This window comes from Drosophila gunungcola, chromosome 3R (genome assembly GCF_025200985.1).
Source record: "Drosophila gunungcola strain Sukarami chromosome 3R, Dgunungcola_SK_2, whole genome shotgun sequence".
Taxonomy (NCBI): domain Eukaryota; kingdom Metazoa; phylum Arthropoda; class Insecta; order Diptera; family Drosophilidae; genus Drosophila; species Drosophila gunungcola.
This window is the reverse complement of record NC_069139.1, coordinates 19992584-20008304: the sequence shown is the minus strand read 5'-3', so window position 1 is coordinate 20008304 and position 15721 is coordinate 19992584. Positions and strand designations below refer to the sequence as shown.

The 15721-nt window shown below is 39.0% G+C and overlaps 4 protein-coding genes across 6 annotated transcripts in view; 2 read left to right on the top strand and 2 right to left on the bottom strand.

The window, feature by feature from the left end:
• The window catches only part of LOC128255504 (cGMP-specific 3',5'-cyclic phosphodiesterase), a 44136-nt gene extending 32505 nt beyond the window's left edge, over positions 1 to 11631 (top strand). For all 3 annotated transcript variants that reach the window (XM_052985173.1, XM_052985156.1, XM_052985165.1), the window contains 11 exons: positions 2185 to 2449; positions 4212 to 4457; positions 4525 to 4790; positions 7810 to 7890; positions 7970 to 8257; positions 8337 to 8580; positions 8679 to 8770; positions 8942 to 9265; positions 10215 to 10368; positions 10456 to 10615; positions 10679 to 11631. In XM_052985173.1, the coding sequence (XP_052841133.1) occupies positions 2185 to 2449; positions 4212 to 4457; positions 4525 to 4790; positions 7810 to 7890; positions 7970 to 8257; positions 8337 to 8580; positions 8679 to 8770; positions 8942 to 9265; positions 10215 to 10368; positions 10456 to 10615; positions 10679 to 11300 (2742 nt within the window). In that variant the 3' untranslated portion in view covers positions 11301 to 11631. The remainder of the gene's footprint in view (positions 1 to 2184; positions 2450 to 4211; positions 4458 to 4524; positions 4791 to 7809; positions 7891 to 7969; positions 8258 to 8336; positions 8581 to 8678; positions 8771 to 8941; positions 9266 to 10214; positions 10369 to 10455; positions 10616 to 10678) is intronic.
• Positions 9533 to 10207, bottom strand: LOC128255527 (uncharacterized). The gene has a single exon (XM_052985184.1). The coding sequence runs from the start codon at positions 9911 to 9913 to the stop codon at positions 9533 to 9535; it is 381 nt and encodes a 126-aa protein (XP_052841144.1). The 5' UTR covers positions 9914 to 10207.
• Positions 11632 to 13433: 1802 nt separating the features above from the next.
• On the top strand, positions 13434 to 14545 carry LOC128266421 (ribosomal RNA processing protein 36 homolog). The gene is given in 5 exon segments (XM_053002924.1): positions 13434 to 13597; positions 13655 to 13751; positions 13754 to 13929; positions 13931 to 14192; positions 14354 to 14545. Coding segments are annotated over 5 exon segments (732 nt in total). The 5' UTR covers positions 13434 to 13531; the 3' UTR covers positions 14485 to 14545.
• On the bottom strand, positions 14488 to 15424 carry LOC128266422 (39S ribosomal protein L11, mitochondrial). The gene is made up of 3 exons (XM_053002925.1): positions 15203 to 15424; positions 14848 to 15132; positions 14488 to 14717 (listed from the first exon to the last, which is right to left on the bottom strand). The coding sequence occupies exons 1-3, from the start codon at positions 15335 to 15337 to the stop codon at positions 14547 to 14549; spliced, it is 591 nt and encodes a 196-aa protein (XP_052858885.1). The 5' UTR covers positions 15338 to 15424; the 3' UTR covers positions 14488 to 14546.
• Positions 15425 to 15721: the final 297 nt, after the last annotated feature.

Sequence of the window (15721 nt, the reverse complement as noted above, 5' to 3'; positions counted from 1 at the left end):
CAGTCGCACATGGAAATCGGCACTCACCTGGGCACTTGTGAATCAGAACTAAAAGTCAGTGGAAAATTCTTTCAGCCAGAGCTTCTCTGTGTGTGTGTATGTGTGTGTGAAAAAGGAAGGAGAATGGGGAAAAACTAGGCCAGTGTCCTGGGTAAAACAAACAGCAGTCAGTCTCTGAGACCTTTCAGCAATTGCCTGGCTTAGTGAGTGCAATTTTTTTGCAGCAGGTGAACAGCACGTGTTTCCCCCACTTTTGTTGTCGATATTGTCAATTTATTTAAGTGCATGTTACGCAATGCAAACTGCAATCGCCGTTCAGGGTATTGGCAGTTCTTAGCCCCAGTTGTTTATCCGCATTTATATAGGTAGCTGTACATGTTGTAGCACTGAAATTTACATGGCATGCAGGACGCTTTTCCCATTAAGAGTCATTTCGTTTTCATGTTTTCACTTTCCTCTTGCTCAAAGCCAAAAAAAGAACAATAATAAAAACAGCACAAGTGCTCAACATCGTTTGTTGATTTTATTGTTCTTTTCAGGGGAGCGAAACAACCAAAGCCACTGGCTGAAGTTCAAATTTACTTAACGCTCTGGCTGGCTTGGCTTTGTTTTCATTTCCCTTTATTTGTCTGCATTTTATTTAATGAATTTGCATTGTTCCCACCCGAACACAAACAAAACAGTTTTTCTAACTTTTCGCTCAATCCAAACAAGGCGGAGATTATTTGTGCTCTGTTCTGTATTTTTGACAGCTTTTTATTTTCTCAGCAGGCTGCTAGGATGAGTTTTACTGACATTTAATTGCTTAATTTATCTTTCCTTATATCAATATAAAAGAGGGCACATAATGAGGGACGACACAGAAGGCTATTTAAATAAATCGATCTGAAACATTGACATTTTTATTCTAGCTCACAGCAATTTGAAAGAAACTATTTAACAGTCATTATTTTAAGCTTTAAAATATTTCAAATAGTAATACGTTCATATGTAAGAAATAAAACCACAAGAGTTTTAAGCCTTAACTGAAACCAATTTGATTGTACCCACAGTTGACTAGTTGTATAAACAACTATGCTACCTATAAAAAGAAAACAAAATATAAACGTACAAGTATTATACTTATTTTTGCACACATTGTAATTATCGAAATTTCTGTTCCTGTGCCACATGGTAATGTTGACGCAGGAAAGGGCAGCTCCAGCCCAATAAATTGCTTTAATTTGTCAGTAAAAATGATAGCGGTGTGGGTGGCAGGACTTTTGGAATGGGATGGCCTGTTTGCTGGTCCAGGATGGGGACAAGGCACGCAACATATCCTGCTCCCGGCTCGGTTAATTGGCCACTCGCACGCACAGGTCGAGATCGGGGATTCAGGGCCAGAGGCCTTTTTCGGTATTCAATTACCACATTGCCTCCGGAGAAGGAGTCGTGGAACTGGGGAGCCGCTTAAAGGCACAACTGCCAACTGCTGCTAATAGTCACCCTTTGAACCGGACCCAGTTAATTTCCAAAGAAATTGGGGGCAAAGTTAAACGGCCTGAAATCGAAAACAGAAATAATGGAACGTGAGTAGAGACAATGGCCGTTATTGCCTTAAATGCGCTGTTTAATATTTAAAATGCTCGCTCCTTTTGCCGAATAATAATACCAGTTAATACAGCTATTTATATGGGAACTAACAAGAAAGCGGAATTATTCAGCTTTCTCGTGTCAAACAACAGAATTCAATTACAGTCCGGACCAGTTCTTGCTCTGGTCAAGAAAATGTAGAAGATGTTGTTAGAAAAATGTCAATTACAAATTTTCTTAAATATATAATTCTTTACATAATTAAGAACATTTTTAAGTCGCTAAGCAACATGTACAAAATAATGTTTCTGATAAATAATTCTACAACTACAACATATAATTACATTTAAGTTGATATTTAAATATAATATTAGTGTACTTTTTAAACAAAATGCATTCGTTTGATGTAAAATATTTGTTCAAATACTGGCTCCGAGGTTATAAATAAAGTAATCATGTAAAAAAAGAAAACCCTTCCGAAGAACTATTTAAGTAGTAAACCATGCTCAATTACTTACAGTTTAAGTAAGACCTAAAATCTAACACAATCTAAGCCTGCTATTATCCTTTATGGTGTGTGCTTTCTCCTTTCTCCCCCACTTTACCGGTCAGAAATCGCCGAGGAGTCTGTCGAACTCTTCGGCATCGTCGCTTCCCGAGAGCCGGAGGCATCTGATGGACTTGGACGAGGGCGAGCTGTTCATGGAGCTGATTCGCGACGTGGCCAACGAGCTGGACATCGATGTGCTGTGCCACAAGATTCTGGTCAATGTTGGCCTGCTCACCCACGCGGATCGCGGCTCACTCTTTTTGGCCAAGGGTACGCCCACCAACAAGTATCTGGTGGCCAAACTTTTCGATGTTACACAAAAGACAGGTGAGTGTGCTGCCCACTGCAATGGAAATGCAAAATTTCCACTGCCACTTTTCTCGTTGACACACGTAGGTGTAGTGAATGTGGGCGAGATCCTTGTGGCACTGGTAATCCCGCTTTAATTAAGGTGAACAATGCACAAACGAACTACTACTATACAATGGCTGAAGGAAGCAAAAATGAATGAAAATTGGGAAAAAAGGATATGTAAGCCAAGTCAAGTGCTCAGGGATAATGAAAGGATTCTGTTGAAAGCCCGACGGACTGGGAAAACTGTAATAAGAAGCTCGAAATAGGCAAAAGCAATCAAGATGGATGTAAACATAAATAGATTGAGGACATTTTTGCATTTAAATTGCATGTTTTGGTTTTTGGAATGTTTCTAGCACATGCTATATATTTTTTGGTCATATTGAGAAAATCGAATCATTTTTTGAGGATTTTATTTATGTAATACAATAATATATATATGTTTCTTTATAAGGTTCTCAACTTTTTAAGCTTTGAAATAAAGCTCTTATAACATTCTTAAACTCAATGTATTACAGTTTCCCTAAAGTTCACCCTTTAATCTGTTTAAAAAAAGGTTAATGGTCTTGTGAAAGGGCCAACCCATTGGACATAAACAAATTGACACTCATTAGCGGAAGAGCAAATAATTCGAGGCCTGGCCAAAAGGGGCGGTGAACACATTAGCGAAATTAAGCTGAAACGGAAGGGGGCATTAAAAATTTTCGGCAGAACCGGCTGGTACCCTACAAAACTGAAAAGGCCCTCTTGAAATGTGAAATAGCATCCATTTCGGTGAACGTGCTCCCACAGGTTCCGCCCACAAACAAACAGCCAAACGTATTCATACAGAAGTGCGTTACATTCGTAATGAATCTTTGGTGCAGATCCGTGAGTAAAAGCCACCGCTTCCGCTACATAATTCAGTGGGGAAAATGCGAGAAAGATTAGAGCTGCGAAGCGGCTGGTGGAAGCCGGGTGGCTCAGACACAGATATATCTACGGTTTCGGTTTCGGTTTCGGATACGGATATGGATACATGTGAGCTGCTGTGTGGGGCACTGAGATTATGATTGAGGCGGGACCGGCGAGCTCATGCAAATTCACATTTGACTTCTTGCCCTCGGATTTCGGGTGCCTTGCCATTATTTATTTATATATTATTCTCCCTTTTTTCGGTGCCTGTGCCTCAGCCTCTGCGAGGGCTGTGTTCTTGTATCTTTTGCATGGCAGAGTGAATATTTTGCCTATAAATTTAATATGTGTTCAGATGCACGACGGGCTTTATCTGCCGCCTAATACACTTTGCAACGGTTGAACTAATTTTTAGGCAGTTTTTTGGAAAAAGGTTCAATGTGTTTAAATTTCAATTGTAGCGGTATAACCAATTAATAAAATGGCTGCTAAAAAATGTTGTTTGCTTCCTTTAGAAAATCAATAGAACGATTAACCTTTAACTAATGGCTATTTAAAAGTTTTTATTCATAAATGCTGAGTAAAATTTGTAGTTAAAAACCAATTGTTATTTATTGTCAAAAAATATTTAAAAGCCACTTAAGAACTAAACAGAGTCTCAAAGTGAAATATTTGACATAAGCGTAATTGCAATTTAAAAAATGCTGAGTCTTGAGTTAAGTGGTGAATAAGCAGAATAAAGCAATCCTAATTCAAGCATTTTGTTCATGCTTTTTGATAGCTGTCTTGGCCCCACGTTTTCCTCTTGATTGAGTCGAATTTGAATCTCGTTTGATTGCAGCACTCAAGGACGCGGTGACTCGGGCCAGTGCCGAGGAGATTATCATTCCCTTCGGAATCGGAATCGCAGGAATGGTGGCGCAGACAAAGCAGATGATTAACATCAAGGAGGCCTACAAGGATGCGCGATTCAACTGCGAAATCGATCTGAAGACCGGCTACAAGACGAACGCCATCCTCTGCATGCCCATTTGCAATTACGAGGGCGACATTATAGGCGTGGCGCAAATTATCAACAAGACGAATGGTATAAAAAGACCGCCATCATAAGCTATTATTTATTTACATATTTATCTTTGTTTGTCTTAATTAAGGCTGCATGGAGTTCGACGAGCATGACGTGGAAATCTTCCGTCGCTATCTGACCTTCTGCGGGATTGGCATCCAGAATGCCCAGCTCTTCGAGATGTCCGTCCAGGAGTACCGGCGCAACCAAATCCTCCTCAATCTGGCCCGCAGCATCTTCGAGGAGCAGAACAACCTTGAGTGCCTTGTCACCAAAATTATGACGGAGGCCCGCGAACTCCTCAAGTGCGAACGATGCTCGGTGTTCCTGGTGGACCTCGACTGTTGTGAGGCGGTAAGAATACTATCTAAATATTTCAATTTTATAAAACGGACGGACTGAAAATTCACAATTCATCTTGTGCACATCCTTGTGCAATGTTTTCAAAGGGGGTCAAAAATCCCTTTTTACTCCCGCTACTTTGTGAACAATTACCTTAAAACAAGATTTACACACTGATTGGATTTCAAGCATCGGCTAAGGTTTGTATAGATATAAAAGTCGATGAAGGTATACACTCAAAGAAAAAAGTAGAATATTTAACTCAAATAAAACCAAGTGTGTCAAAAGTTCAAACGTACAAATTTTGAACAGTACAAGACATTGAAATCAAGTACGAATTAATACAAATTTCTGAATTAAAGACCTGACTTTTTTAATCCAAAATCCTTAAAGTTCTGAAAATGAATTAAGAATGAAAAAGGCTTTAATTGATAACTCTTGCTAATGTTTCATGTTAAATTTAAATGCAATGTTCGTTCTTAAAATTCTAAGTTTTCTAATTATACGTACTATGTTTCTTATTCAAATAGGTATAGGAACGATCGAATAATTGAGCTAAAGATCATCATAGCTTTAATGTTTTTAAACATATACGCAGATAAATCAAAATTTAAATGTTTTCAAGAATATTTCATTTTTTAATAAAACTTTAGGCTTTCTCCAGGAGAGGTGATTAAACTCGGAAACCTTTCCTGGTAAGATGTTGAACAGCATTTTACCCAACCAAACTCCGTCCAAACAATTGATTTGCTAGGTGGGAGCGAGGGCAAATTGTCGCCTCAAAACGGCGCCAGAGTAAAAAGTAACATCCTGCGGTTTCTGCGGTCACTCTGCTATATCCTCCGTATCCTTGCTCTTGCGGCTGTCAGTTTCATTTAAATTGTTTAAACGCCACCGCGTCGGCCATTTTGTTTGTGTGTCTGTCAACCCAAAGGAAATTAAAATGTGCAATTTACATTATGTTTCTCTGGGACACGACTGTGGGCGTTTCCACGTGGCGGGAATTCGGCAATGAACAAGTGTCAGGCATTGCGTGGAATTCTGACAGCTAGGTGGTGGAGGTCCCTGAGGGAATGGGTGAAATTATAATATGTTCGACTCTGAGAAATTTTCATTTGGACTCTAGTTTCGGTGATTGCCTGTCATTATCTTGAGACTGTTGGCTCTTATCAGCCGCCTTAAACTTTGAATAAATCAACTCGTATTTAAAACAGGTTGCAAAAAGACTGATTGAGACAATAAATTATAAGGAAATGCGTCAATTGATCAGATCCACACCCAGATAAAATATTTGCATGCAACATTGTTTTTCAAAATATAACCTTACTTAAAATTAACTAAAAACATGATCATATAATTACTAACTTATTTAATTGGTTTATCCAGTAGGAAAATTGTAGATTTCAATTTTGTTTTATTTAAAACTACATTTTTCCATACTTAAAAATAAAAAAGAAAGTGATTTAAACACAACGCTCCTCGGGGCTACCGAAAATATTTAATTCAATGTGAAAATATTTGGATTTACCATTATTTTTCCGTATTGATTTCAGTCATTAGCTTGGTTGATTACATCAATTATCACACAATATAAGCCATTATATAATTTATTGAGTGCGATTTAATTGCAATACATTTAATGAAAGTGCTGTTGGTAAACGCAAGAAAATGTTTAATAAACAACTACTCTGGTTATTTGTAGAGAAAAAACGCAGGTAAATTAATGCAAGCAACTTAATTAAATTTTAATCAACACAATTGGAATTTGAAGAGAAATAAAACATTACTAAAATAAGCGAACAATATTTGCTCAACTTCGTTCAAGGATACTTCAAGAATATGTAATGGACAATGTGTACAATTGTTTTTAATTTGCCACCTTGGCCCCCCGGGCGCATGAATAATGCCAGATATTCCCCCGGGAATTACGCATTAAAATTGTAAATGTAATTGCCCGTAAGAGGAGTAAAACAGATGTCCTGGCCTCTGGCCTTTATAAGTATGCATGTAAGACATTTTGCTTGGCAATTTGATGAATGCATATCGTGAAATTATTGCATGCTTCATTAATTTATAACCAATGGTTGGAATTGGAATTGCAGGTCGTCAATATCCAAAAAAATTGACCTTTATATAATATGAACTAAACAAAAGCCTTTCATTTCGCACGGAAATTGTTATTAATTTGATATAAGCTGGACAGTGCATTTTACCAAATTAAATGCTGTTGGCTACGATGATTGTTTATTCGGGAAATTGCCAGGGCCAAATTAGCCATTATCTGCTGCCAACTGATAATGCAAATGCATGTTAGTGTAATGGCCAATTTATTAGCCCATAAAGCCCAACTGGCCCAAAGGGGCAGGGCCAGCCGAGCTGCCCCGGACGGACTCTGAAAACTTGGCTGACATGCCCGTCATGTGCAACATGTCAGCTTAATTATGCTGGGGAGGGAGTGTGAGCCGGGTGGTTTAGGTTGCTTGTCTGCGGACAACTGCATCATTGCGGGAAAATGGGTTAAAGAAGTTACAAGGTAAAAAAAAAACAAAAAAGTTCAATAAACTTTTAAATAGTTTATTTGTCGATTGAATGTTCTGTTTTCTGGTCTTTATAGAATACTAGAAAAACATTGTTTTACCACGACTCGTAGTTCCTATAAATATATATATTAAACTACAAGTATTAAAGAAAACGAGGGATTTAAAATAAATAAGGATATACAGAAAAAATCATATTTTCAGTCATTAAAAATTTAAATAGACATTCCTTTTTAAATGAAATTAGAAAAACACATAAAATTTATATAATATATTAATAATTATATAAAATTTTTTTAAGGAAAGTCAACTTAATCTTTTTGATCTTAAATATCAATTGCGTTACATTAATTTTCCAAGTGTGGGAGGCGGGAGTTCGGCGGTGCAATGCAATTTATCAACAAGCTGGAGGCTTCGGGGAAAGCCTTTACGAGCTCCATTAGTGGCAGCCACTTAATGACCCCTCTGCTCTTTTTCCTCCCTTCTCGCCGCAGAGCCATTTGGAGAAGATAATTGAGAAGCCCAATCAACCAGCCACCCGCGCCATAAAGTCCGCCGACAGTTTCGAGGAGAAGGTAAGTCCACCTGGCGTTTTGATTCGTTTCCATGCCATTGATTTTGATGTTTTTGAAATCCCCTCAACTGATCCGGCAGAAAATGCGCAACCGTTTCACTGTGCTTTTCGAACTTGGTGGGGAATATCAGGCTGCCAACGTTTCGAGACCTTCTATCACCGAATTGAGCACCTCGACGCTGGCCCAAATCGCCCAGTTTGTGGCCACCACCGGGCAAACAGTCAACATTTGCGATGTCCACGAGTGGGTCAGAGATCACAACCAGATTCGGGCCGAGGACGAAATCGACAGCACCCAGGCCATCCTCTGCATGCCAATCATGAATGCCCAAAAGAAGGTCATTGGCGTGGCCCAACTTATCAACAAGGTACACAATTATTTACTTTAGTTAGAGGAATAAAGAGAAATAAAAAGCAAATGCATTATTTCACCAAACTAAAAAACAGGCTAATGGCGTGCCCTTTACCGAATCGGATGCCTCCATTTTCGAGGCCTTTGCCATCTTCTGCGGCCTGGGCATTCACAACACCCAGATGTACGAGAACGCCTGCAAGCTGATGGCCAAGCAGAAGGTGGCCCTCGAGTGCCTCAGCTACCATGCCACCGCCAGCCAGGATCAGACGGAGAAGCTCACCCAGGACGCGATTGCCGAGGCGGAGTCCTACAATCTGTACAGCTTCACCTTTACTGGTAACTATTTCGGTTCTATCTTGGTCACCATATCAGTAATGGAATAACCATTTAATTTTCAAAATAATCAATATATATATAAATTCGTTCTATTCCAGACTTTGAACTGGTCGATGATGACACTTGTCGCGCAGTGCTGCGAATGTTTATGCAGTGCAATCTGGTCTCGCAGTTTCAGATACCTTATGATGTAAGTTAATAAAAATTCATTCTAGTTTTGGTTAGAAGTTTTAATAAAAGTTTCTAGTATTTTATTAGTAAAGAAAGTTACTTTTAATTAATTAATTTCTGTATATAGCCGATTTGGTACTAAAAACTACTTTAATATAATTATTTTCCGTTTACAATAATCACTTTTTAGGTCCTCTGCCGTTGGGTTTTGAGTGTCAGGAAGAACTATCGCCCCGTTAAATATCACAATTGGCGGCATGCTCTTAACGTGGCCCAGACAATGTTTGCCATGCTGAAAACTGGCAAGATGGAGCGTTTTATGACAGACCTCGAGATCCTGGGCCTGCTGGTGGCCTGTTTGTGCCATGACTTGGATCATCGTGGCACGAACAATGCATTCCAGACCAAAACGGAATCTCCGCTGGCCATTTTGTACACTACTAGCACAATGGAGCACCACCACTTCGATCAGTGCGTAATGATCCTTAACTCTGAGGGAAATAATATTTTTCAGGTAAGGAAAAATATATAATTTTTATTACAAATATATATAATTTATAAAGTGAAGGATAATTAGAAAAATAGCATTAAATAAATTTGTATAATATTAAAAGGAGGAGCAAGTTTTGATTATTTTTCACATATTTAATTATAGAGAGATTATACTTTTCAAACAGCCTAGTCAATCTTAAGAAACATGGTCCCAAAAAGTCTATAAACCATATTATTTTTTAGCTATTACTCTCAACATTTTATTTTTAAAATTTCAACTTGGCTTTGTCTAACCGCGAGCCAGGCGAATATTGCGGTTCTTGGACTTTTTGTTAAGTTTTCGGTTGGCATTAGCTTTCTTGGATTTCTTGGCGGCATTCAGGCGGGCCTTGCGGGCCTTGGCACGGGCACTTTTGGATTTGGTCGAGGAACTGGTGGTGGATCCGATCTTGATCTTCCTGGTCACCGAGTACTTCAGATTGCTAAGACGGACGATTTTCCTATTAACATCCGAGGAAGATGACGTGGATGCAGTGGTCGATTCCGTGGTGGTGCTCGCCGTTGTGCTTGTGGTGTCACTTGCTTCCGTGGAGGTGGTGGTATCAGCAGCCCTTACTTGGGCCACATACACAACCATCGAAAGGACGAAGAGAACGAGGGACAACTTCATGTTGGATGCTTCAATTGTTGACTGATATGCCTTCTGCTGGGAAAGTCGCACTTATATAGTATATCCATGATAGGCTGGCGACCTTCAATTAGCAAAAATTTGTGTCTAACAAAATAATTCAGAATTGAGTCCACCTTGACTCCGATAAGTGGTGAACTTTTGTTTAAGCACATGTCTGTTTCTGAGGTGACGTCACCTGTACCAGGTGTTTTTGGGACGGCAGTTTAAGAATAGAATTGTTAATCTTAGCTATTTGGTGAAACTGACTAACCGGAAACATTGTGTTTGCTTTATTTTTTAGGCCCTGTCACCCGAGGACTATCGCTCGGTCATGAAGACCGTGGAAAGCGCCATCCTGTCCACCGACTTGGCCATGTATTTCAAGAAGCGAAATGCTTTCCTTGAGTTGGTCGAAAATGGAGAATTCGATTGGCAGGGCGAGGAGAAGAAGGATCGTGAGTCAAAAATACCCTCTAAATTTTATTTAGAAACGTTTAATTTTATACATTATATATATATATTAAAATAACTATTCATTTTAGTGCTCTGCGGCATGATGATGACTGCCTGCGATGTGAGTGCCATTGCCAAACCCTGGGAAGTGCAGCACAAAGTGGCCAAGTTGGTGGCCGATGAGTTCTTTGACCAAGGAGATCTGGAAAAGCTGCAGCTCAACACACAACCAGTGGCCATGATGGATAGGTAGTTAAGCTATGAGTCGATCATAACCAGTTATATAATAAATACGAATTGCAATTATTTTAGGGAGCGCAAGGACGAGCTGCCCAAGATGCAGGTGGGTTTCATCGACGTGATCTGCCTGCCACTTTATAGGGTGCTCTGCGACACCTTCCCCTGGATCACTCCCCTGTATGAGGGCACTTTGGAGAACCGTCGCAACTGGCAGGATCTGGCCGAGAAGGTGGAGATGGGCCTCACCTGGATCGATCACGATACGATTGACAAGCCCGTGGAGGAGTTCGCCGCCTGTGCGGATGAGGAGATCAAGGACATCGAGTTCACGGTGACCACTCTCAATTGCAATCAGCAATCGCAGCACGGCAGCGAGGATAGCCACACCCCGGAGCACCAGCGAAGTGGCTCCAGATTGAGCATGAAGAAGACAGGAGCCCTGGGCAAGGCGGTGCGTTCCAAGCTGTCGAAGACCCTCTACAACAGCATGGATGGTTCGAAGCCAAAGACCTCCCTAAAACTGCTGGAGTCCCACGTCAGCGAGGATATGGACGACAAGAGCCCCACGAGTCCCTCGCAACCGCAGGCATCCGGCAGCATGGGCCGCATGTCCGCCTCGTCCTCCACCTCGTCGGCCGGCGGTCAGATGGCGGACAAGTCCAAAAAGCGCTCCAAACTGTGCGCGCTGTTATGACGAAAGCCGTCCAATTAGAATATGATGACTCCCTCCAGCACGTCGGCCAGTGAGACTGACCACAAGTGCGGAGGGGGGCTGACCGAGTTCTAATTGGATATTTGCGGTTCAAGAAATTCACTTAAACTTGTTGCTCTACCTGTATCTACTACAGTATGACGTACTCCATTACGATTAAATTTAAATACGATTCGAATGATGAAGCAATGCTTTGCAACATTTTAGCATTTTAGCAATAACAAGTTTTTTTATGAGTTATAGGAAAATTCGAAAAAAAAGATGTTTGCTTTATGGAAATAGTTTTCATTTTTTCTGAAAGTCTTCTATTTTAAATTTGCAACTTATTTGTAAATATTAAATAATTTATAAAATTTATTTCTGTAAGACCTTTTTTTTAACATCCTTTTCATAGCATAACAAAAGTGTAATTTCATCAAACAAGAATCCACCCAAATTTAATCGAAATCGAATTCAGAAACAAGGAGCATGTGTACATGTTTGATATATGTTTTAAGTTTTATAACTATCCATATACAAGCGAATGAGCATTGGGCAGAAGCAAATGCAGTTGCAATATTAAACATAAGTAAATGTCAAAATATGTGATCTATTTAAGGTCCCGAAGGTGCGAAGCCCCCGGGTTGAACCTTTTGTCGGATGCTATCCACTCTCTCTAACTATCTGTCTGTCGCTTTTAGGTGATTGAAAACCGCGAAACTAAACTAAATAAGTAGATCCAACCAACTAGTTACCCTAACCAAATCGTGCTAGTCAAAAGTATGAGATACTATATGAAGCAAACTAGTTAAGAATTTGTGAGGCTATATTCCAGGTAACGGGCTTTGGGAGTCGAATAGGGATCACCACTAGTCCTCGCCTGTGATCGGCTTAAAATCTACTTTATAGCTAATTGATATTTGTATGCACAGACGTGTGTATTTACCTAGCAAACTATAGCAATATTATATGATATTCCCCACACGAATGTGAGCACAGCACAAATATTGAGAAATCGAACTACTCTAAAACAGAAGTCAGCAATTGAAGATGAATAAATTATACCTGTCGTACTATGTTTGTATGTTTAATTGTATAAATATAAATATTAGCTTAATGATAGACATCAGTCAATTTTTGAACTCGAACTCAAACAAATACGAATACGATAAATATTTAGCATATATTTAATCGCACTCGGCAAATACGAATAGTCCGGTCCCACACACTCCTAGTTGTTGCAATGAAGTTTACTTTATCTGTGTGTACGTGTACAAAGCAAACTATAAATTATAGAGCATAAATATAAAGTAAATATATAATTATATACGGAACCTATATGAAATATTTACATGTGACTAATGTAACTAAAACTGAATTGCTTAGAATTAACGTGTTTAAGGGCATCTCATTTAATTTTTTCCATTGGTCTGCGTGTGCTAATCAAATTTGGCTATAAGATTATTAACAAAGATAAACGTTCAAAACTATTTTTCTAGTTACTCTGCCGCTCGCTTGAAAATCAAAATCCAGATAACTTTATGAGCCGATTTACACATTTCTCTGGGTTTAGTTGTGACAATTAATTGTGTATATTTCTCCCGTTGCTTGTTTCTGTTCACCAACGATCCAAGAATTATTCACATTTGTTTATCTAATTATGTAAGACTTGCAATTAAATCAAAAATAAATCACACCATTGAGAATTACTCTAAAATACGATGTTATATTTTGTTGGATGCTTTATTTGGGACGACAAATATAAGCTAAAATAATAACTATTTCGTAAATAGTTTGCATGTATGTTTGTTTAATTGACCCAATCAAATTATTTTAATTTATAAATATTCTTCTAATACTTGAACCACTGAATATCTTAAGCACAAATTTATTTCACCATTAAAAGTAAATTCAAGCAAGTTTTTGTTCCCAAAGATTATTATTTTTAAATTAAACTGTAAAATCATAAATCCAATTTGGCGGGAAAGAAATTCAGTTACTAACGGACAACGATAAGCAGTGCGCCACTGTATACTTTTCCAGTAAGCAGTGTAAATTGAAAAATTTTCCAGTAAGCAGTGTTATGCTCGACAATCTCGTTAGAGATGGATAAACATCGATAAGCATTCGATTTTTCTGCACCTCTAGTCAGCTGTTATCATCAAAACAACAAAAAACACGTGAAATTATTAAAAAGTAAATAAATACAATTTTGAAAGGAATTTAAGGCGGATATGTCCTCTCCCAGTGAATCTTCAGCAGCTTCAGAGCATGAGGCATCCAGTGAAGATGAAACTCAGGTAAGAGAAATCCAAGTAAGTACGAAATTTTTATTATTTCGAAAACTTTATTTCCAGAATGCCATTCGTGATGATCTCAAGGGAATGTCATTCGAAGAGATAATGAAACTCAAAGAAGAACTGGGCGCCAAGGTTTACAAAGAGGCCGTTCTTGGGGCAAAAGTTCAAGACCCCAAAAACCCAAAGCCAAAACTGACCTCAAACGCCTGAATAAAAACCGACCCCGTGAAATGAGCACCAGGCGACAGGTTCCATTTTTGGGGGCAGAGCATCGAGTGGAGAAGAAAAACGCTGTTGAACTTCGTGATCCTAGATTCGATGAGAAATCGGGAATCTTATAATGCTGAAACCTTTAAGAAAAACTACAAGTTTGTCTCCCAAATTCGTGCGAAGGAAGTTGGTCAGCTGAAAAAGCAATTGGACGAGGTTGAAGATGATCAGGAAAAATACCAGATAAAGGACACCATGCAGCGGCTAATCAACAAGAATGTGGAGGACAAGAGGTGGCACACCAAACAGAAGCAACTCAAAAAGGAGCGCTCTGGCATTCAGAAAAAACACAACCTGGGACAACAGCCTCACTATCTTACAAAGAGTGAGTTTCTAAATGTTTTTGTGTGCAAGACCATATAGTTTTATACATATCAAGTTGTCCACTATTTGCTTTTCATAACATAAGTCGGTTTATCCTTAGCAAATGTTAGGCTTAAAACTAATTAAATACAAGCTCTAATTTTATTGTATCTGCGTTTTCAGAGGAGCGCCGTGCCAAGGAGCTAGTAGCGCAATTCGAAAAACTAAAAAATACTGGAAAACTTAATAAACACCTGGAAAAGAGACGCAAGAAGAATGCCGCCAAAGACCGTAAACGCATCGGCATAGAATAAGACTTTCGTTTTAGGTATAAATGTATTTTTAACAATTAAAGACAAAGTGCTAATTATGAAACTTAGCCCGTTCGCAACATCTTGGCCTCTCGCTTCTCCTGCAATTCCCGTCTTTGCTGTTCCACAATAGTCTTGCGCTCCTCCAGGAACTCGCCATAGGACGCCGGATCTATTTCCTTGACCACCTTGATGCCACAGGTACGAGCAATGCTGATGAGCATCTCACACATTTGCTAAAAACAGGAATATATTTTGTTAAAAATATCTTACAGAAAATTAAATCAACTGGAAAAGTTCTTGATAATATTTTAGTACTCATTTAGATATTTTTCAAGTAATTATTTTAAGTTTTCCAAGACGTACCTGCATGGTGAGTAGGGCATTGGGCGGATCCTGAATCTTGATCGCTGCAATTTCGTACAAATGCTTGAGCGTGATCATCCCAGCGACTTCCTTGCCAGGAGTCATGGTGCCCCTTTGAATTCCCGCCGCCTGTTTCAGGAAAAAAGTAGCCGGCGGATGGTGGATTACCAATTCGTAGCTGCGATCGCTGTTCACGGAAATCCGGCAAGGCAATGGCACGCCCTCCTTCATTTCTCCGGTCTTGGCATTGAAGTCCTTGCAAAAGGCGGCTATGTTAATAGCTCTCTGTGTGGGTTATAGGGATATATGTAGTCTCAAAATTATATATTTCTCAGTTTTGAGCCGGCTAAATCACCTGTCCCAACATCGGTCCCAGCGGAGGTCCAGCAGCTGCCATTCCCGCGGGTATATTCGTCTTCAGTTTGCTCGTGTGTGTCACACGATCCACTGTCTTCTTTAGGGACTTCAGTTTACCCGCCGCCTTGGACATTTTAATTGATTTATTCTAAACAAATTGGAACAACTGTTATGCAAAGCGAAATGTGTTGGTGGAAGGAAGAAGAAGAATCAGTGCAACAGCTGTCGGCAGTGCTGACAATCATTAAGTATGGGGTACTCGTCAGATAAAAATAGCTTGATTAATTTCATACTAGCTAGGATAGTTTTGTTTATTTAATTGGTTTCTTGTTTACAACTATCATTAATAAATTTCTTATTTATTTCTAATAAACATAATTGCATGACATTTTTATTTTGAAATATTATTATTGGTGTAAGTTGCTTTTAAAAACAATATATTCGAAACTTTACCAAACCTGTAGAAGAAAGCTTAGATATATTGATTATTTAACAAATAATTAAGAATTGCTAAAAT

What these genes read in the sequence shown, in the direction of transcription:
- LOC128255527 (XM_052985184.1), bottom strand. Translation starts at nt 9,913, where the DNA reads ATGAAGTTGTCCCTCGTTCTCTTCGTCCTTTCGATGGTTGTGTATGTG.
- LOC128266422 (XM_053002925.1), bottom strand. Translation starts at nt 15,337, where the DNA reads ATGTCCAAGGCGGCGGGTAAACTGAAGTCCCTAAAGAAGACAGTGGAT. An exon ending in TGGGACCGATGTTGGGACAG is followed by an intron (nt 15,133 to 15,202) that starts GTGATTTAGCCG and finishes TAACCCACACAG; the next exon opens with AGAGCTATTAACATAGCCGC. An exon ending in ATGCCCTACTCACCATGCAG is followed by an intron (nt 14,718 to 14,847) that starts GTACGTCTTGGA and finishes TCCTGTTTTTAG; the next exon opens with CAAATGTGTGAGATGCTCAT.